The sequence below is a fragment of the Haliotis rufescens genome, unplaced genomic scaffold (genome assembly GCF_023055435.1).
Source record: "Haliotis rufescens isolate VD_foot unplaced genomic scaffold, xgHalRufe1.0.p SCAF_2, whole genome shotgun sequence".
NCBI lineage: Eukaryota > Metazoa > Mollusca > Gastropoda > Lepetellida > Haliotidae > Haliotis > Haliotis rufescens.
The window spans coordinates 368,545-390,759 of record NW_025963890.1 but is presented as its reverse complement, the minus strand read 5'-3'; the positions used below and the strand labels follow the sequence as shown (position 1 = coordinate 390,759).

Here is a 22,215-nt window from a genome sequence, read left to right as displayed (position 1 = left end):
ATGCCTAAGTATCGATGAATCGTTACCATGGTTACAGCCCTATTTATTTTATAGTAAAATGTCATTCCCCCTTGACTTTGAAAGCTTTGTTACGGTAGCGAGGAAGACATCAGTCCTGGGACGGCTCGTGTGTAATGCAGGATAAGTATGCTTTTCACAGTTCTATTTTTCGGCAGATTCGTAAACCAAGTCTTAACAAAGGTCTGGCCTTGCATGCAAGATGTTGACTTCGTCCACATGGGGTCTCTGATTTCACCCATATCTTTGTAGAAACTACCACTACATTCGGACTCAACTTCACAGATGCTGACATTTCACAAACATACATCAAGGAAATGCATCATGATGTTGCCAAGCTCTCACCTGCATCTCAAATCCCATCTGCTTGATGCGTTTCTTGCCGGCGGCAGACCAGGGTGGCGGTGTGGGGTCGTCTCGACGCAGCAGGTAGCGCCACACCAAGAAACCTGACTTGCCAGACTCCGACCAGTACTTCACAATCTGCAGACAACATGGTCGATACATCATTTAACGTGCACTCGCCACAAGCAGTCACTTAAACGTACGTCACAATCTGCAGACAACATGATCGACACATTAGTCAACCTTCACCAGACACAAGCAATCTTCTAAACGCCATTTACTTCTGCTATGAATAGTAACTTAGTAAATCATCATAGTCACAAATCTTGAAACTATAGTACATGTTTGAGGCGATTCTTTCATAACAAGATGTCAACCCGCCTTATTTCATTTTGGTAATAGCAGGGATGTGAGCAGGTTTTCTTGAAAATACAGGAAAAGTCTAGGGGGGTCTGGAGGCAAGCTGAAGAAACATAGTTTTCTCGCTAATCACATTAACAACTGTAAAACATCTCATTTACGTATAGGCTAAAAGACAGCTTTATCTTGAAAACGAGCCATCATCTGAGTATTTAAAATTTATGTGTGATGCCATACCCCCCTGTTACAGTGCAAGTATTCGTGATTGAAAACGTATGATGTCCGAAAACCTAAGACGATTGTCCGGATTTCGATAATATTTTTCGGATTGTTTTTTATATATTTTTACGAGGAAGATGATTTTTTCCCCAAGGACTACAGTTTTAAAAAATGCGATTTTCCGCGTTTCCGCAGAGATTTCACATCCCTGTAATAGCCTTAGGTCCACGAACACCTGACAACGAATAATATTTGAACATGCGCACCCACCTTGTAAATACCGTCGTAACGATTGCCATCTAGCGGTGCATACTTGGAGTGTCTGCTTCCCTTGCAGTTGCGGACAACTCTCACTGGCTTCCCGTCTCGCCAACCCTCCTTGGAATCTCCACCTGTCTTCGTGTTGATGGGTGCGTTGCAGTTCTTGGCCAAGGCTCTGCACATACAGCATACTGAGTGCATAAGCATTCAGCGGACATCAAATTAACATCAACATAAAATGACTGAAAAGATGGGATGTTGAAGTTTCAAGTCAACGCTATCACAATGAAAAGACGGGATGTTGAAGTTTCAAGTCGACGCTATCAACAATGAAAAGATGGGATGTTGAAGTTTCAAGTCGACGCTATCACAATGAAAAGACGGGATGTTGAAGTTTCAAGTCGACGCTATCAACAATGAAAAGATGGGATGTTGAAGTTTCAAGTCGACGCTATCACAATGAAAAGACGGGATGTTGAAGTTTCAAGTCGACGCTGTCACAATGAAAAGACGGGATGTTGAAGTTTCAAGTCGAAGCTGTCAACAATGAAAAGATGGGATGTTGAAGTTTCAAGTCGACGCTATCAACATAGCACCAAGCAGAGATGCCTCAAAGTAACAGTATATAAACTTTAACAGGTGTTTGCATCCTGCAGTAATAGAACAGCCCTTTGCCACTATCTCCAGAATCCTGACATACCACCATGCATTTCCAGCTATGTCCTGTTACCTTTGGGGAAATACATGGCTTCTTCAACCACAACCAGATCCAGTACCTCAGACAGTTAACATAATGACAGACAGAGCTCTCTGCTTCAAGTTAACGTTATTTGTTAGAATTCATTATACAACTGACAAACAATCACCTCCACACAATCATTTCGATAACACTATGACAACACAACACAAAGTAACATTCTATACTTACAACTGTCAACTTCCCCGATATGATTCACATGCTATCAGAACACAAGTACATCCAGAATGAGAATTATCTCCCTTACGCCAATCATAAAGAATCTATATGCATTTCCAATCTAACGACATAACTCCTCCTATTGTCAAAAGATTCTCATATCTTGTCCAAATGAAGTAAAAAACAAAAAAACACTACTTTCATTGGATCAAAACTTATCTGCAGAGATTTAAGCAAGTTGGTCCGCAAAACAACAACAAACAACAGTATAACTACCTACCACCTTGACAGGAAATGCCAGCCAACTACAACTGGCTGCTTGGGGGGAATACAGTCAAGTCCTGTTAATCCAACACTTGTTAATCCGACAATCGTCTTTATCCGCCACTAATGATGGGAACTGACTAATTCAGTGCTATTTAGACCCACGAATCCGACAGTCTCGCACTCCGACTCTGACACACCTAATTTGCAATGAATTACCGAAATCACTCATTAATCAGTCTTGTTCATCCAACACAGTGATCAGTGTACTCCATGGTCATCTGCCCGAGAGTACACAGCCCGTGTTTTGATGTGAGACAAGTCGGTTAGCAGCTGCATATTACAACGGCTGCAGAGACAAACTTGCTTAACAATAAACAATTAATGCTTTAAATAAACAAAACTGGATTAATCACATGCTTAGATTACCAAACTACAGGAAGTTGTCATTAGCCACTAAGAAAGCAGCTTTCTTGAGCTTTGCGGTACCAATTTCAAACTGGCGACTTCCATTCCAGGCCATGCTTTTCCCGTAACATTTGTTTTGTGTTTTGTGGTAAGCCTTAGAGGTTGCGTGATTAGAAAACATATATCGCTGACAACGTAACATAACCATGCGCATGTTTCATTATTTTATTACTTGTTTGTATTATTATCTATCATGTAGTTGTCCATATGCAACCAACCATGTTGGATTAACGGGACTTGTTTGTAATGAGTCTTGACCAGAACGCCAATGACTGATACTGCGAGCAGCGATCCCTGGCAATGGGGTAGGGTGACATGCAACTTACAAGTTGCTGAGACTCACCAGCCGATCCACTAGTCCCCCCTAAGACCAGCACAGATGGCTGGGGACCAACGCCAACCTGGCATCCCATCAGTGTTGTCTTACATCATCACATCCAGTTAAACTCTCTGTGCAAATAAAGTGACCTTAAGGATGACCTTGACATTTCCAACTTATCAAAATAATTCCCCAGGGCTATAAAGAGATTAACTGTAGTTTACTATCTCGGTAACAGAATCCCAACAGATGAACTTGGTCCATATGCTACATGTGTGAGCAGACAGGAACGTTTCAAACGCATTGAACTTACTTGTTCATCCTCGTTAGAACTTGATCACACGACTGTTCTGCTGTGCGCTTATTGCCAGAAAGGTCACGACCTCCACTTCCTGTGTACGTAAACTGATCTCCATCATCCTGCAACAGCATCACACACGTGACATCAGCATCCCACACGTGACATCAGCATCCCACACGTGACATCAGCATCCCACACGTGACATCAGCATCCCACACGTGACATCAGCATCACACACGTGACATCAGCATCACACACATTACAACAGCATCACACACATTACAACAGCATCACACACATTACATCAGCATCACACACATTACAACAGCATCACACACATTACAACAGCATCACACACATTACAACAGCATCACACACATTACATGAGCATCACTCACATTACATTAGCATCACACACATTACATCAGCATCACACACATTACATCAGCATCACACACATTACAACAGCATCACACACATTACAACAGCATCACACACATTACAACAGCATCACACACGTGACATCAGCATCACACACATTACAACGGCATCACACACATTACATCAGCATCACACACATTACAACAGCATCACACACATTACATCAGCATCACACACGTGACATCAGCATCACACACGTGACATCAGCATCACACACATTACAACAGCATCACACACATTACAACAGCATCACACACGTGACATCAGCATCACACACATTACATCAGCATCACACACATTACATCAGCATCACACACATTACAACAGCATCACACACATTACAACAGCATCACACACATTACATCAGCATCACACACATTACAACAGCATCACACACATTACAACAGCATCACACACATTACAACAGCATCACACACATTACATCAGCATCACACACATTACATTAGCATCACATTGCTAGTGTTATCATCATAAGGACTAGTGGACTAAAGATGTTAGTTTCTACTGCTGCATGTTACATTAGCATGACACGTTACATTATCATCCCACACGTGACGTTACATAAGAATCACACACGTTACATTAGCATCACTCTCGATCCCCCATCTTAATCAAGTCAGTGTGGGATATAAAAACATGAATATAACTCTTGTATAAAATATTAGTGTTTGGGATTCTTGAGCACACTGACAGACATACATACCTTATCATCCTCGTAGCCTCCCGACAACACAATGGAGTACGCTCCCTCATCTTCGCGGCCATGGATGCCAGCAACATGGGGACGATGACAGCCTGCTTCGCTCACCTGACAGACGCAACAATCTTATACTATACAGATACAGCCTGCTTTGCTCACCTGACAGACGCAACAATCTTATACTATACAGATACAGCCTGCTTCGCTCACCTGACAGACGCAACAATCTTATACTATACAGATACAGCCTGCTTTGCTCACCTGACAGACGCAACATCTTATACTATACAGATACAGCCTGCTTTGCTCACCTGACAGACGCAACAATCTTATACTATACAGATACAGCCTGCTTTGCTCACCTGACAGACGCAACATCTTATACTATACAGATACAGCCTGCTTTGCTCACCTGACAGACGCAACAATCTTATACTATACAGATACAGCCTGCTTTGCTCACCTGACAGACGCAACAATCTTATACTATACAGATACAGCCTGCTTTGCTCACCTGACAGACGCAACATCTTATACTATACAGATACAGCCTGCTTTGCTCACCTGACAGACGCAACATCTTATACTTTACAGATACAGCCTGCTTCGCTCACCTGACAGACGCAACATCTTATACTTTACAGATACAGCCTGCTTCGCTCACCTGACAGACGCAACATGTTATACTATACAGATACAGCCTGCTTCGCTCACCTGACAGACGCAACATCTTATACTTTACAGATACAGCCTGCTTCGCTCACCTGACAGACGCAACATCTTATACTATACAGATACAGCCTGCTTCGCTCACCTGACAGACGCAACATCTTATACTTTACAGATACAGCCTGCTTCGCTCACCTGACAGACGCAACATCTTATACTATACAGATACAGCCTGCTTCGCTCACCTGACAGACGCAACATCTTATACTTTACAGATACAGCCTGCTTCGCTCACCTGACAGACGCAACATCTTATACTATACAGATACAGCCTCAGAAATGCTCTGAATTAAGCAACATTTCAAGATGTAACTAACCTCAATTGTGGAACAATTCAAGTCTATGCACATATCACCGAAGGGTTCATATTGATGTTGAATTTGAAGGGTTCATTTTATCAACATTGTATTTGAAGGGTGTCATCCTTGTATTTGAGAACTGTTCAATTCTATGAACATTTTGTTTAAAAGGGTTCAAAACGATGCAGATATCATTTCAATGGTTCCATTCTATCAATGTTGTAATCTAAGGCTTCAATTCCATGTACATTATGTGTAAAGGGTTGAATGCTATAGTTTAAACAGTTCCAACTTGTCACTTGTGTTCCGGGGACCATGAGAAGCCACGGACACTTCAGTCAAGACATACCTGTACCCTGAACTTCCACATCATGCCGACCTCCACACCGGGCACAGGGCCGAAGTGGTTTGGCGGGACAAGAGTACACATCTTTGTCCGTCCCACACACGCCATACCCTGAAACAAAAACAGTTCAATCAACATCGGAACAACACTTCGAGATAATGACTTTAGCAAGTGGACATTTGTCTCTCTGCTGGGTATGTTAGTAAGGACATGTTTTCAGAGTTACTTTTCCAGCCTACAGACAAACCCCATACACCCTCTTACAGGTGTACTCCTGCAAGATCATAAAACTAACACAGGTGTTCCGCATCCCACATATATACAAATACAAAAATATGAATGCAATTTTCCACCTGTAACTGGAGCACGTCAGTGGGGAAATATTATTAAGTTTATCATACCTTTCCCCAGTCACGACTGCTTTTAGAAGTAGCAGATGCCATCTTGGATTTCTTCTTGCTCTCCTTCAGTTTCTCGCCGGCCTTGACCACGCTGCTGGTGTCCACCTTGCACGACGGACAGTACCTGGTGGACCAAGACATCAGCCAGTCACTTCTAGGGCTGTTTATTTACCAACCTAGAAAGCTAATGCTTCTCCCTCCTATCTCAAGTGTACAACATGCACAAAGCTGGCAAGTATCGCCGGATAATAGGTTTTAAGACATCATACGTTTTTGGACGCCCAGGTTTATCGCGATTACTCGCGCTATAACAAGGGGTGTCGCGTCACAGACAGTGTAAATACTCAGATGATGCCTGTTTCAAAGATAAAGTCGTCTTTTATAAGTGGGGAGGATGTTTTACAGTTGTTCTTTTGAGTAATGAGAAAATAACAAAAGTTTCTTTTAACATGTGAAACCCATAACACGGGGAAAATTGTTGCACCTTCTAGTCTGTTGATATTTCGCTAGTAAAGAAATATTTTCTAATCATCCATGTTATATTCACAGGATGAAATGACATCGCTTACATTCAGGTTCGAACTACTGATGAATAAAGCCAAAGGTTACTCAATGACAAAGATACAGTATTGTGAACCAGATCCACTAAAGCCTAACATACTGGGAACAAGGCCCACTAAAGCCTAACATACTGTGAACCAGGCCCACTAAAGCCTAACATACTGAGAACCAGGCCCACTAAAGCCTAACATACTGTGAACAAGGCCCACTAAAGCCTAACATACTGTGAACAGGGCCCACTAAAGCCTAACATACTGTGAACAAGGCCCACTAAAGCCTAACATACTGAGAACCAGGCCCACTAAAGCCTAACATACTGTGAAGCAGGCCCACTAAAGCCTAACATACTGTGAACAAGGCCCACTAAAGCCTAACATACTGTGAACAAGGCCCACTAAAGCCTAACATACTGAGAACCAGGCCCACTAAAGCCTAACATACTGTGAACAAGGCCCACTAAAGCCTAACATACTGTGAACAAGGCCCACTAAAGCCTAACATACTGTGAACAAGGCCCACTAAAGCCTAACATACTGTGAAGCAGGCCCACTAAAGCTTACATACTGAGAACCAGGCCCACTAAAGCCTAACATACTGTGAACAAGGCCCACTAAAGCCTAACATACTGTGAACAGGGCCCACTAAAGCCTAACATACTGTGAACAAGGCCCACTAAAGCCTAACATACTGAGAACCAGGCCCACTAAAGCCTAACATACTGTGAAGCAGGCCCACTAAAGCCTAACATACTGTGAACAAGGCCCACTAAAGCCTAACATACTGTGAACAAGGCCCACTAAAGCCTAACATACTGAGAACCAGGCCCACTAAAGCCTAACATACTGTGAACAAGGCCCACTAAAGCCTAACATACTGTGAACAAGGCCCACTAAAGCCTAACATACTGTGAACAAGGCCCACTAAAGCCTAACATACTGTGAAGCAGGCCCACTAAAGCTTACATACTGAGAACCAGGCCCACTAAAGCCTAACATACTGTGAACAGGGCCCACTAAAGCCTAACATACTGTGAACAAGGCCCACTAAAGCCTAACATACTGTGAAGCAGGCCCACTAAAGCCTAACATACTGTGAACAAGGCCCACTAAAGCCTAACATACTGTGAACAAGGCCCACTAAAGCCTAACATACTGAGAACCAGGCCCACTAAAGCCTAACATACTGTGAACAAGGCCCACTAAAGCCTAACATACTGTGAACAAGGCCCACTAAAGCCTAACATACTGAGAACCAGGCCCACTAAAGCCTAACATACTGTGAAGCAGGCCCACTAAAGCCTAACATACTGTGAAGCAGGCCCACTAAAGCCTAACATACTGTGAACAAGGCCCACTAAAGCCTAACATACTGAGAACCAGGCCCACTAAAGCCTAACATACTGTGAACAAGGCCCACTAAAGCCTAACATACTGTGAACAAGGCCCACTAAAGCCTAACATACTGTGAAGCAGGCCCACTAAAGCCTAACATACTGTGAACAAGGCCCACTAAAGCCTAACATACTGTGAACAAGGCCCACTAAAGCCTAACATACTGTGAACAAGGCCCACTAAAGCCTAACATACTGTGAACAAGGCCCACTAAAGCCTAACATACTGTGAAGCAGGCCCACTAAAGCCTAACATACTGTGAACAAGGCCCACTAAAGCCTAACATACTGTGAACAAGGCCCACTAACGCCTAACATACTGTGAAGCAGGCCCACTACCATCCCGAGATCAGCCCATTCCTCACCATTCATCATCATCCGGCACGGTCTGGAGGGGTGGATTGAGGCAGTCGAGGTGATACGCCTGGTCGCACTCGTCACACAGGATCTGCCGGTCTGGGTTGTCCTTCCCCCCACACACGCAACACGCGCAGTGTTTACACTTCCTGCGGGGGTTGTCATGGCAATGGTCACACTCCGGCTTGTTCTTACCTGCCAAACATTCGTCTCATTACAAAAATGTGACGAACTTCACCCTTCACCATTTCTCTGTTCCACGTTATTCAACAAGAAAGGTGTTTGATTATATGCAAAGACAGAGGCAGACCCATACTCAATGCCAAACACCGCTTCCACCAGAAATCATGAAACATTTTGACCAAATCAGGTGGCAGCTGACCTCACCAATACCATGTCAAGTCATCTTGTAATCCTAATGCTGTCAAAAGCAGCACAAATCAGTGCTGTGCCTCAAGCTACACTAACATATTAAAGCACTTCAGGTTTAATGACATCACTTCTGGTCAGGGAAAACACTCCTAATGCAAGACAGCTTAAGAGGAGAAAATCCCATGTCTGTAGTTACACAAAAAGAAAGGCATATGCACCTCAGGTTTAATAGTATCACTAACGGTTTTGGAAAACACAAGTTTAATACAAGATAACTTTAAACAGAACCTCTGATGCATCTAGCTACCTCAATGAGAACATTTCTATGCACTTTCGGCTCAATGACCTTGACCTCAATCTGAGCCAATCACATGCTTGATTCTATTTTTGTTGAAAACAAAGGCATAGGCTCTTACAAACTATATCCTACAAGCACAGGGATTGTTTCACTAAACAAGCAGAGCTACCTTAAAAATGACCACATCAGTGACCTTGACCTTCACTCAAGGTCACCCCAAGTTGTACCACTTCAATGCCGCACATATAGGATGATATGTATCAAATTTAATCAAAATACAATGAACACTTCCAGAATTATTGTGAAGATAATACATGTTTGAGACTATGGTCTTGAAAGTGAATTTGACCTTGAATATCAGTTGCAAGTATTTCAAGAACATTACAAAGGAACATCCGGCATATAAAGCAAGTATGAATTATATGGGCATGGAATTTACTATACCAATGAAACTATTGCAGTTGTGAAGACATTGAAAGCAGGTCACCGTGAACTGTCATTTATAATACATACATATTCATACAAGACACCTACATGCATTAGACATGTTAGAGTTTGTGACAACACATTTTAATTCAATTATTCTAGACAGCTCTTATGACTAGCAGTATATGCCATGATGTTTTCTGACAAGGGGGCCTCTATCTAGAGTGTATTGATTGATAGAGGGTGTATGTACTACCGTTTCACAAAAGCCAGTCTGGCTCAAGGAGACATCTATATATAGCACACACATGGAAGACAGCTTCCGCCATGCACAATGTCTGGAACTGAATGCAGGTCTAATGTGGACATACGTTTAGCAGGTGATATCGCTGGATTGTCAGCATCCCGGGTCTCGTTGAGTTGAGTGCCTGGCTTCTCGATACTGAAGATCTCATCCACGAATAGAACCTTGCAATCCTCAAGGGGCATGAGGTCAGCACTGAAACAAGTCATCAACATGAGGTCAGCGCTGAAACAAGTCATCAACATGAGGTCAGCGCTGAAACAAGTCAATCAACATGAGGTCAGCACTGAAACAAGTCATCAACATGAGGTCAGCACTGAAACAAGTCATCAACATGAGGTCAGCACTGAAACAAGTCATCAACATGAGGTCAGCGCTGAAACAAGTCATCAACATGAGGTCAGCACTGAAACAAGTCCATCAACATGAGGTCAGCGCTGAAACAAGTCCAACATGAGGTCAGCACTGAAACAAGTCATCAACATGAGGTCAGCACTGAAACAAGTCCAACATGAGGTTAGCACTGAAACAAGTCCAACATGAGGTCAGCACTGAAACAAGTCCATCAACATGAGGTCAGCACTGAAACAAGTCCATCAACATGAGGTCAGCGCTGAAACAAGTCCAACATGAGGTCAGCACTGAAACAAGTCCAACATGAGGTCAGCACTGAAACAAGTCCATCAACATGAGGTCAGCGCTGAAACAAGTCCATCAACATGAGGTCAGCACAGAAAGGAGTCCATCAACATGAGGTCAGTATTGAAACAAGTCAATCAACATGAGGTCAGCGCTGAAACAAGTCCATCAACATGAGGTCAGCGCTGAAACAAGTCCATCAACATGAGGTCAGGTCTGAAAGAAGTCAATCAACATGAGGTCAGCACTGAAAGAAGTCAATCAACATGAAGAATCCAACTCAGGTCCTTGACATGACAAGCCACTGCATTAACCACAAGGCTGCCTGACTTCCCATAGAGCAGCATGAAAAGCATAATTTAATTTAATGATCTGTAGACTCTGATGCTTTAGCTGCTGTTCAAATCTAGTTGAGAAAATTAATGGACACTGATTTGTCAAGGACTATTCATTATTTACAAATATGAAGCTTAATACATTCACTGTTAAGTGATGGTTTTCACTCTGGCCCTGATCCTCACCCGATGAAAACAGTTCCTAGGAGTTCTTTGACTGTTCGTGTGTCTCGTTTCCCGGAGACGATGCAGTCGTACCAGAACCCCCTCTCTGCGTGGTCATCGTAGTTGTAGTTGACCAGCACGTGATCTCCACACTTGATCTCGCCCAACTTCACCCTTTCCCTGGCCCGGGGTCTGATGTTATTGGAGCTGACCTCGACCACATCTTCCTCATACCTGTATCAACATGAAACACTGTCACTGTGTGGATGTCAATAATACATTAAATGGAAAAGCACAGCAATTGTGGCACCTAAGACGATTGAGCAACACATACTCCTAAAACCACATAAGACCTTTAACACGTTTAAATGGTCCTTTGCCCATGTTGCCCACGCTGACATGACTACTGTTATCCTCGACACTAGATCCTGCATCCTAACCACCTTGCCAACCCTGCCAACCCTGCCAAATGCAAAAACATTTAAACTGACCTTGAAGAAAATACAGAATACATCCACTGGGACCCATATTTAGGATGAATGATGCGGTTTCACAATTTGATACCACTCCAAAGATATATTTCCGTACATGATCATGATGATCTTTCGAAACATTAAATACACTAATACCTTCACTCTCTTCTTTTGCTCACACTTGTAGTTAAAGTTGAGGAATTCCTTTTCTTGATTTTAACTAACATCCTCTGACCATGTGTAATATCTCAGCTGTGGTTTGTTTGTTTGTTGTTTAACGCCGCACTCAGCAATATTCCAGCTAAATGACAGCGATCTGTAAATAATCGAGTCTGGACCAGACAATCCAGTGATTGACATAATGAACATCAATCCATGTATTTGGGATACAATGACATGCATCGACCAAGTCAGCGAGTCTGACACCCCCACCCCCCCACAATCCTTTTTAGTCGCCTCTTATGACAAGCATAGTCGCCTTTTATGGAAGCATGGGTTGCTGAAGACGTATTCTACCCTAGATCTTCTCGGGGCTGTCAGCTGTGGTAGAGTACTGTATCGGTATAGACTAGAGTAGGGTGTATTCCAATGCCGCATGGCATAACAACAAGATTTGAGTCTGTCTTCAGTTCTAAACAAACATTGTATAATTTCTTGTGTATAGTGTGCACACAACATAATGCACATCACCCTCTAGCATGTCTAGGGGATTGTGTATTTTAACTATTTTAAAAAAAAAATCAAGTATTATGAGGAGAGAACGAAGAGTCATCAGAAGATGACAAATCCCCCTGGCCCCCACAAATATGTAAAAACAAATCATCTGGCTGTTACCATGGTTACATAAGTCTAAGTTGAGATACTTTCTATCTAATGTGTCTGTCCGTATATAATGAGCAGTTACTTTTAGCCTAATCATTGTTAATTTTATATATTGAAAACAAGAAGACAAATTCATCAATATTCCCCACAATGGTTATTAACTTGTTGTGAATGTCAACTAGTTGTTTTGTTTATATAAACCCACACTATCAAAAGACACCAATTTACCACTAGACCTATCTAGGTGCCAAGTTTGGTGAAGAAATATTGCATGGTTTGCAAGATCTTCTCCAGAAACAAGCACTACCGCCATTTCCAGCTAAAGCATGTTAAGTCAAAGTGTTTGTCATGGAAACACTAAAACAAAATTCGCGAAAATCACAAACTATCAAAAGGCAGCAGTTCACCACTGGACCTTTCTTTGTGCCAAGTCTGGTGATGAAATATTGAATGTTTTCAAGATCTGGCCCGGAAACATCTTGAATGGATTGACGGACTGATGGTGTCTATTTTAAAACCTCCTGTAAAACGAGTCATGGGAATAATAATAATAATAATAACAATATCAATGGAACAATTAGACCTGTCAGTGTCAACACTCTCGTGGTTGCGGAAACATTGTTGACATGTAATAGTCAATCTACAACAAATATGACTTTCAACTAGTATTAGTTACAATAACTGAGTTTGGCGTGATGTACCGATAACTTCACACGATTTCTAGAAAAATTATGTAAACAATATTGGTAGAAATTTTGAATAAAATTAACAAGAGTGATCATGGTAATCAGAAGATGACAAATCCCCCACAAATTTGAAAAAAATATATAATCTTTGACTGTTACGTAAGTCGAACATTTCTATCTAATGTGTCTGTCTGTATATAATGAGTAGCCATTGAGCTATCAAAACTATACCATGGAATTGGGATTCAGAATTTTGTATTTCTATGTCAGGTACGCACCACTATGAACAGAGTCAAAATCAAACTTGTTGCCATGGAAACAGAAAAAAAATCATAAATTCTAAACACCCCTATATAGCAAAAGGTACCAGTTGACAACCTGGTATTTGAGATATGGTACGGACAAACACACCACTATGAACAGCGTCAAAGTCAAACTTGTTGCTATGGAAACAGGAAAGAATTATGTCTTTTAAAATTCCTTAATAGCTAAGCATGCTAAAGGCACCATTTCAGCCCTTGATTAATACATGTACCAAGTTTGGATGAAAAATGATGAATAGTTTTTTAGTTCTGCTCCCGAAACGACACCTACCACCACACTTTTGAGGCTAAGTTCAATTGTTTCCATGGAAATGGGGAAAAATAAAAATGCCAAAAAACCAGATGATATCTAATCTGAGAGTACCCAATACAGCGTACAACTTGGGAACTTATGACAAAAAAATTGTTTTTCTTGCAACTTACCCTTCAAATATTAGATGATACACGTATCCATCAGTTGTCTTTGGATTGATAATGTCTTTGGAAGATTCCAACTTTTCATTTGCATTTTCATCCACACCTTTCATTTCAACATTTGTGTCATTCTCACTTTTTATACGTTCCTTGGAATTTTCACTAGAGTCTGTTATTCCAGGAGCATCTTCTGTGTTTGTGTCTGTATTTTCCCTCGTTACCTCCCTCCCACCCTCTCCCTCCTGTGAATCAGAGTCGTCTCGTTTTACGGGCGTGGTAGCTCCACCACAATCCATCACTTCATGCTTAGCATTCACTTTTGTCTTGTCTTTTTCCAACATACTTTTGAACTCCGCATTTTCACCCAGAATAGTCCGTGACGTGGATGCGGAGATTTTGCTAGTGTCTGATTTTGATGAACCACCGTCCTCTTCTTTGTCATCTTTCTTTTTTCGAATTTTCAAGATCTTTGCCTCAAACCATGCCCCAATGGTAACGTCTCGAGCATCAACGACATCACCAAGCTGGGAAGAAATGAGATTGAAAATATCACAACGCCAAAACCATATGTTGAAGCTAAAAGCTATATGTGGTCATGTTTCTCAAATCAACACTGGGCCCGATTGTACCATTAATTCAATACCTTTCCTCGTGTTGGTTGACCAGCTAGTGACAAGTCGAGATAAACTGCATGGGGATAGTTTTGATTTTATCTACGTTTGATAGGACATTCTTCTATATCATTACCAAATTTAAAAAATAATCTTCAAAAGGTCATTTTGGTTGCCAATCAATGTCCGAGGTGCCTGATCTGATGTGTTTGTTTTTAACATCACACTCAGCAAAGTTCAAGGTACATGACAGCGGTCTGTAAATCAATCCTGGACCAAACAATCCAGTGATTGACATCAGCATCAATCAACATAACTATGACATACAATCAACCAGGTCACAGAGTCTGATCACCCGATCCATTTAGTAACACTTACGACCAGCAGTGTGCTGGGGACCTATTTTAAACAAGATTCCTCACTGGTGCAATGTCAGCCAATCTGAAACCTGCACAATGTTTGTTTGTTTGTTGTTTAACACAACACTCAGCCATATTCCAGCGGTCTGTAAATAACGGAGTATGTTCCAGACAATACAGTGATTGATGTCATGAGTATCGATCCACGCCATTGGGATACGATGACATGCATCAAGGTCACCGAGTCTGATCCCCTGATCCCGTTAGTTGCCTCTTACAAGCATGGGTTGCTGAAGACCTATTCTACCCCGGATCTTCACGGGGAGCAATATTTGAGATACCATCATTGAGTAGCAGTCAAGGCCCGAGGCAACACTATATTAAACTTCTTGAGTACACTATAAATGGTTATGGTTGAAAACACGCTGAAGACTTATTTGCTGGCCTGCAGCCCCGTAACATGACACTTGATAATTCACCAGTGCACAGACTTCAATATATGCCCCAGTCACAACCACCATCCTTGTACAACACGCACGTCTCACCTCGTACAACACGCACGTCTCACCTTGTACAACACGCACGTCTCACCTCGTACAACACGCACGTCTCACCTTGTACAACACGCACGTTTCACCTCGTACAACACACACGTCTCACCTCGTACAACACACACGTCTCACCTTGTACAACACGCACGTCTCACCTCGTACAACATGCACGTCTCACCTCGTACAACACACGTGTCTCACCTCGTACAACACACGTCTCACCTTGTACAACACACACGTCTCACCTTGTACAACACGCACGTCTCACCTTGTACAACATGCACGTCTCACCTCGTACAACACACGTGTCTCACCTTGTACAACACGCACGTCTCACCTTGTACAACACGCACGTCTCACCTTGTACAACACACACACCTTGTATAACACACACGTCTCACCTTGTACACACTGTCTGAGCAGTCCTCGTCTTCTGCCTCGCAGCTACTAGAAGCGGTCTCTGGCTTGGGGGGTGGAGGCTGAGGAGGGAGAGAGAGAGACGATGTTAGCTCAGTGTCCTCTCAAGTCAACAAGAAAACAGCATTAGCCCTGTTACCCACCACGGGGCAGATTAGAATTTTGTGTCTCCACATAGTACTTGTAGTTTCCCATTGAAGGCAGGATGAAAAAATAAACATGCGTACAGTCAACAAAGTCATCTATATCCCCCGCCCATTTTAACACGTTATGGTCCCAAACCTGGTAACTGACCCAACATTTCTCTTAGCCCATGTCAAAATAGCTGCAATGGAAATTCTAAAATAAACATTTCTAAAACTCTTTAATATCAAATGGCCCCAGTTCAGTATGTGCTTTATATATAGACATGCAATGTTTGGCAAGGAAATATTTCTCGAAATAATGCCCAGTAATATAAATTTCTAAAATTCATAAATAGCAAAAGGCAACAATTCAGCACGTGTCTAAAGATGTGGAAAATTTCAACCGGAATCGAACCCTACCCTTATTGTTTTCAAAGTCCAACTTGTTGCCATGGAAACGTAAAAAAAATTAAAAAATTCTAAAAGTGCTAAGTATCAAAAGGCACCAGTTCAGTATGTGTCTAGTAAACATGCAAAGTTTTGTTAGAAAGTATTGAATGGGTTTTGAGTTATGCTCCGGAAACAAACTCTACCCTACAGAACCAAAGTCCAACTTGTTGCCATGAAAACATAAAAAATAAAAATGTCTAAAATTCCTAAATAGCAAAAGGCACCAGTTCAGCATGAGTCTGAAAGACATGCAAAGTTTCGTAGAGAAATATTTAACGGTTTCTGGGTTATGCTCTGGAAACGATTTCGGGATGGGTGCGCACCAACACACACACACGGAACCCATTTCTATATCCCCTGCCAACTTCGCTTGGGCGGGGGATAAAATGAAACATCTAGCAAGGGATGTAACTCTGGAAAGAAATCATTGAAGGGACCAACTTTTGGAACTCAGTCTTGATAAGTATCTCTCAGATAAGCTTGCAAAGTTTCATTAATCATGTTAATAGAACTTCAGTTTCTGAGAAAAAATGTCTCCATTGCAGACACTTCACTAAGTACAAAAACATGAACCAAAGGCTGTTACTGTGAACAAAAATAATGTATGGCACCAATTTCCGAAACTCAGTCTCTTAGAAGCTGAAGAGTATGGAGCAAGGGCCCTAACTCTGTAAAAATGAATTTTAGACGCCAATTATCAAATTCATTTCAGATCAAAACCAATAACATCATGGTGTAAATATTCACTTCTCCAACCTAAATAGTTTTTGAGAAAATTTGTCCCCATTGAAAACGGAGGACGGATTGTAAGAGGGATGGACAAACTCTGTCCCCATAACAAAAAAAGAAATGAAGTGCCAGCTGGCCAACAAGTGACAAAAAATGTGGGTTTATTTTCAAAAGGGCAGCCAAACAAATTGATGATCCTTTCTCTTAGCAAGGCAAGTCAGGATGCTAGTTTGGAATATTACAATTTATGCCAGTACTGAAATTGATTTTTTTTTTCACTGTCTAAACATGCTAAATGCAAATTCAAAGTCATTAAAAAACTTCCCACTTCGGTTGAAAAAAACCCAAAGAAATTCAGGCAATCACTACTCTTGGCAAATGTAGTCGGTCGGGGCCGATATCTCAACCATTGAGCTCGCTCTTTCACTTTATTTGCTGATCTCAAAATTCATGAATTGACTGTAGCATCGCAAGATTGTCTCTCTTTTCCATGCTTTGTTTTGGTAAAAGACTAAATATCATCTGTAAACACAACATGCTACAACCAAACATTGGTAACCTGAAATCATTAATCTAATATACTGGTTAAGACATACCGTATTTGATGTAATAAGCCCCCAGGGCGCTCTCAAAATTAGAAATAGGGGGCCCTTATTAGAATAAAATTTTGATGAAAAGAAACAGTTGAAAGATCATGAATTTCGTGGTTTATGCTGTCAGCCTGAAATTATACAAAAGAAAAGTCTGTGTATATTATACACGACAGATATATTTTTCAAGAATTTAATTGCCCATAATTAAGGGAGCATATAACACACGTGTGCGTATTATACACGAATAAATCTTGTGTTTATTGATCAATCAATAGGGGTGCTAATTGGGATTGTTCACTAGCCAATATCGCTGTGGGTGCTTATTACGTCGAATATGGTAGTAACCATGGTAACTTGGTCCCTGAAAAAGCTTTGACCATGATCATACAGTGGGAGTCAACTTGCCTCAACCAGAGCTCCAGATAAGCTTTTGGTGTTGTGGGTATTTTACCCATGCATTTTAAAATCATTGGGTATCAGTAATTCTATCTGGGTATTCAAATTTCTGTTTCCCACTTGTTTTTACACATGTGGGTTTTTAAGTTAAATATTTAAAAACACAATTCATCTAGTCCCTGTAAACTGGTGTCGTGTAGGTTCGAGATCTTTATAGGACTCAAAAATACCACGATACTTCCACAAGAAAGTGTGATGGCAAATGGTCATGATGTAACTGTCATCGTGGAGTTTGGCAAGGTTGACGGAATGCCCGTTTATAATTTCAAAACAAGTATTTGTCACAGAGTGACGAAATATCCCCCGCCATATACACCATAGTACCAAATATGAAGACAATCCAGCGATTAGTTCTTGAGATATTGTGGCAACACCGTTTTCCAACTCCAAAAACAGATTTGCCTGCTGTGACCTTGAAAATGGGGTCAAGGTCACCAAATCTGACAGGTGTATGCGGTGTCTGTATATACACTATAGTTCCAAATATGAAGACAATCCAGTGTTTAGTTCTTGAGATATCGCGGCAACACCGTTTTCTAACTCCAAAAGCAGATTTGCCTGCTGTGACCTTGAAAATGGGGTCAAGGTCACCAAAACCGACTGGTGTCTGCGGTGTCTGTATATACACCATAGTTCCAAATATGAAGACAATCGAGAGGTTTAGTTCTTGAGATATCGCGGCAACACCGTTTTCCAACTCTAAAAGCAGATTTGCCTGCTGTGACCTTGAAAATGGGATCAAGGTCACCAAAACCGACTGGTGTCTGCGGAGTCTGTATATACACTATAGTTCCAAATATGAAGACAATCCAGTGTTTAGTTCTTGAGATATCGCGGCAACACCGTTTTCCAACTCCAAAAGCAGATTTGCCTGCTGTGACCTTGAAAATGGGGTCAAGGTCACCAAAACCGACTGGTGCCTGCGGTGTCTGTATATACACCATAGTTCCAAATATGAAGACAATCCAGTGTTTAGTTCTTGAGATATCACGGCAACACCGTTTTCCAACTCTAAAAGCAGATTTGTCTGCTGTGACCTTGAAAATGGGATCAAGGTCACCAAAACCGACTGGTGTCTGCGGAGTCTGTATATACACCATAGTTCCAAATATGAAGACAATCCAGTGTTTAGTTCTTGAGATATCGCGGCAACACCGTTTTCCAACTCTAAAAGCAGATTTGTCTGCTGTGACCTTGAAAATGGGATCAAGGTCACCAAAACCGACTGGTGTCTGCGGAGTCTGTATATACACCATAGTTCCAAATATGAAGACAATCCAGTGTTTAGTTCTTGAGATATCGCGGCAACAAACAGGTGCGACGTACGGACGGACGGTCGTGAATACTATATCCCCCGCTTCGCGCTTTCGCGCGGCGGGGGATAATAAGTTGCTGATTTGCTAATCGAATACGCAGGGTTGCTTCACAATATTTTGATGATACGCACAAGTTTTATTTTTGTAGCGTATCTGTAATGTTCGTTTCATATTTGATATGCTTGGATTTTATTTTACTGTGTATTTCTGCATTTCTGATGCGTATTTTACGCAGATACGCAGCTTATCTGGAGCTCTGCTCAATACTAGATAACTGAATCTATGATGCTCCCAGGAGTAAATGTGGAACTACTTTGGGCCCTGTGCCCATTCACTGGCCTTACACATTGTACCCATTGGAACGTCACGGGGGCCATCAGTGTGACTAATGCAAAAACAACTTGGCGCATCACTGTCATGGGCTTAATGAGGTTTCAACTAATTGTTACATGTCAGTTGTAAGTAACCATGGTAACACAAAATGCATGGTTTCTTTTATCTCACCTTCTGGTTTTCCTTATCCGAGCTGTTTCCATCTTCTCCGGCGCTCGAGTAGCCAGAGCTCTGACTGTGTTTGTCCGCGGGATCTGACGCCGCTTTGATCCCTGGAGTAACCAGCAACTGGATCAAGTCGTTCACATTCACGCCATAGTCGAACAGGGTGTGGGCATCAACAAGCTGAAGCAACAAAGTGTTGGCAGTTTGAAAACATGCACTTTGCAGGAATCTTGTAACAGTGGCACGGCACTGTAGCTCAACTGACGCTACATTTTTTGTTTGTTTGTTGTTTTACGCTGCACTCAGCAATATTCCAGCTATATGACGGCGGTCCGTAAAATAATCGAGTCTGGACCAGACAATCCAGTGATTGACATCATGAGCATCAATCCACGCAATTGGGATCGATGACAAGTATTGACCAAGTCAGCGAGCCTGACCACCCGATCCCGTTAGTCGCCTTTTACGACAAGTATAGTCGCCTTTTACAGCAAGCATGGGTTGCTGAAGACCTATTCTACCCTGGAAGACACTACATCCAACAGATAAAATTAAGATAGTTTAAGAAAATTTTATCTGTTGGACGCTACATGATAAGCTCGTTCAGTCTTGTCAGCATTGAAGCCATTCTGGTGGTCACATTATATGTCAGTGTTCAGGTACACATAGCATGGATAAAACAAATGGCATCAGGACATTTTTCATGATTTTATCACATTTTTTATAGGGCATTCTTCTTCCATCATTACTAAGTTTAAAAAGAATCTTTGCATTGAGGATGACAATCAGTATGATCAGTCAATGTTTTGGGAAATGAACCCATAAAAATAATTAATGCTTTTGTTCACATAAATGATGACAAAAACTTTGACAGGGCATCCCAATTAAAAAACACCTTAAGATCCTTCAGTATACCCTCAAGGCAACGTGGACCCGTTAAACCGCCTGCCACCCACAGAGCAATGATCCCCCATTGTGTGGACTGTAGCAGTAAACTGGTTCTTGTCTAAAGTAGGCATATCCTGATCAACCATTGTCCAGGACAAGTAGATCTAGGCTTACAGCAGAATAACATTAGCATGTTTTAAGGAATAAATGATTCTCAGTAGTGAAGAAATCTTTCAAAAACCTGTTTTATTCTGATGATGTAGGCGACAATTTCCCTCAAAGGAATTGTCACAGTCAGCATCAAAATAAAATGTTTTCAAAATGACCTGAGGTCATGACGCTCCCAAGGGCAGTGCGACCTGACACTCGAGTCCTGAAGCGCTTGTTTTCCCCATGATTTTCACATATCCACATAAACCTACAATTGGGTAGCTCTAACGTAAAAAACTTTGTTTGACCAGAACATATTTATTAATAATCTGATCTCGATAATTCTAATGACTTAACAATAAAGTTTCCAGAAGGAAATTAGCAATACTCGTTTTGCATACGCGCAAAGTCAATAAAAGTAGATCAACAGTTATTTTGCAAAGAAAACAATTGCAATCAAGTCAATTCTGAAGCAAATTTAGCAACCTGTTTTCCTCGAAAAAAAAGACGCTGTGTTTCCACGGGGGCTTCGAATGGATCCACTAATTTTTGACGCAGCTCCTCTATTTTAGTCAATTTTGACAGGTCATCCACACGAACAGTCTTCTTCCCATCTATGCTTCGGACCTGGATCCACATCGTGGCTTGTCTTTTCAGATTTAAACCACTTGTGCTATTACTTAGCCCGAGCACACAGTGTTGACAAACCCTTTCCTGCCTCACATGGAATACTGGCGGGAAAATCTGTCACATGGTACAACAATGTTCTATTTATAGATATTCATTCAAAAGGTGGAATTGTAACACCGAAATTGGAATGTGTATATTTATATATATTCACCCAGGTACTCATTATATTCACCCAGGTACTCATTGTTCACGATAACTAGATCATCATATTGCTGTAGTGTACTTCTATCAACTTCAGAGAATGCAAAACCGGTTATAAATCTAATCAGTCGACTTTGCATGTTATTCTGGAAATGAGAAGTGGCAGTAAAATATATCAGGGTCGTAAGTCGCCCAAAGTTCGTTGAAGATAACCCTGCCAACCTTTTGTATCATTACGTGAGCATGGAACTATATTTGGATATAAGGA

The 22,215-nt window shown here is 41.6% G+C and overlaps 1 protein-coding gene across 1 annotated transcript in view; it reads right to left on the bottom strand.

Moving 5' to 3' along the window:
- Positions 1 to 21,857, bottom strand: part of LOC124119641 (E3 ubiquitin-protein ligase UHRF1-like) — a 29,386-nt gene extending 7,529 nt beyond the window's left edge. The window contains exons 1-13 of the mRNA XM_048399452.1: positions 21,603 to 21,857; positions 20,085 to 20,258; positions 15,896 to 15,973; positions 13,983 to 14,497; positions 11,277 to 11,489; positions 10,184 to 10,311; positions 8,725 to 8,911; positions 6,409 to 6,532; positions 6,011 to 6,118; positions 4,637 to 4,741; positions 3,484 to 3,590; positions 1,213 to 1,378; positions 364 to 501 (exon numbers count right to left, since the gene is read on the bottom strand). Coding sequence (XP_048255409.1) covers positions 364 to 501; positions 1,213 to 1,378; positions 3,484 to 3,590; positions 4,637 to 4,741; positions 6,011 to 6,118; positions 6,409 to 6,532; positions 8,725 to 8,911; positions 10,184 to 10,311; positions 11,277 to 11,489; positions 13,983 to 14,497; positions 15,896 to 15,973; positions 20,085 to 20,258; positions 21,603 to 21,755 — 2,196 coding nt within the window. The 5' untranslated portion in view covers positions 21,756 to 21,857. The remainder of the gene's footprint in view (positions 1 to 363; positions 502 to 1,212; positions 1,379 to 3,483; positions 3,591 to 4,636; positions 4,742 to 6,010; positions 6,119 to 6,408; positions 6,533 to 8,724; positions 8,912 to 10,183; positions 10,312 to 11,276; positions 11,490 to 13,982; positions 14,498 to 15,895; positions 15,974 to 20,084; positions 20,259 to 21,602) is intronic.
- Between the last annotated feature and the right edge of the window lie 358 nt (positions 21,858 to 22,215).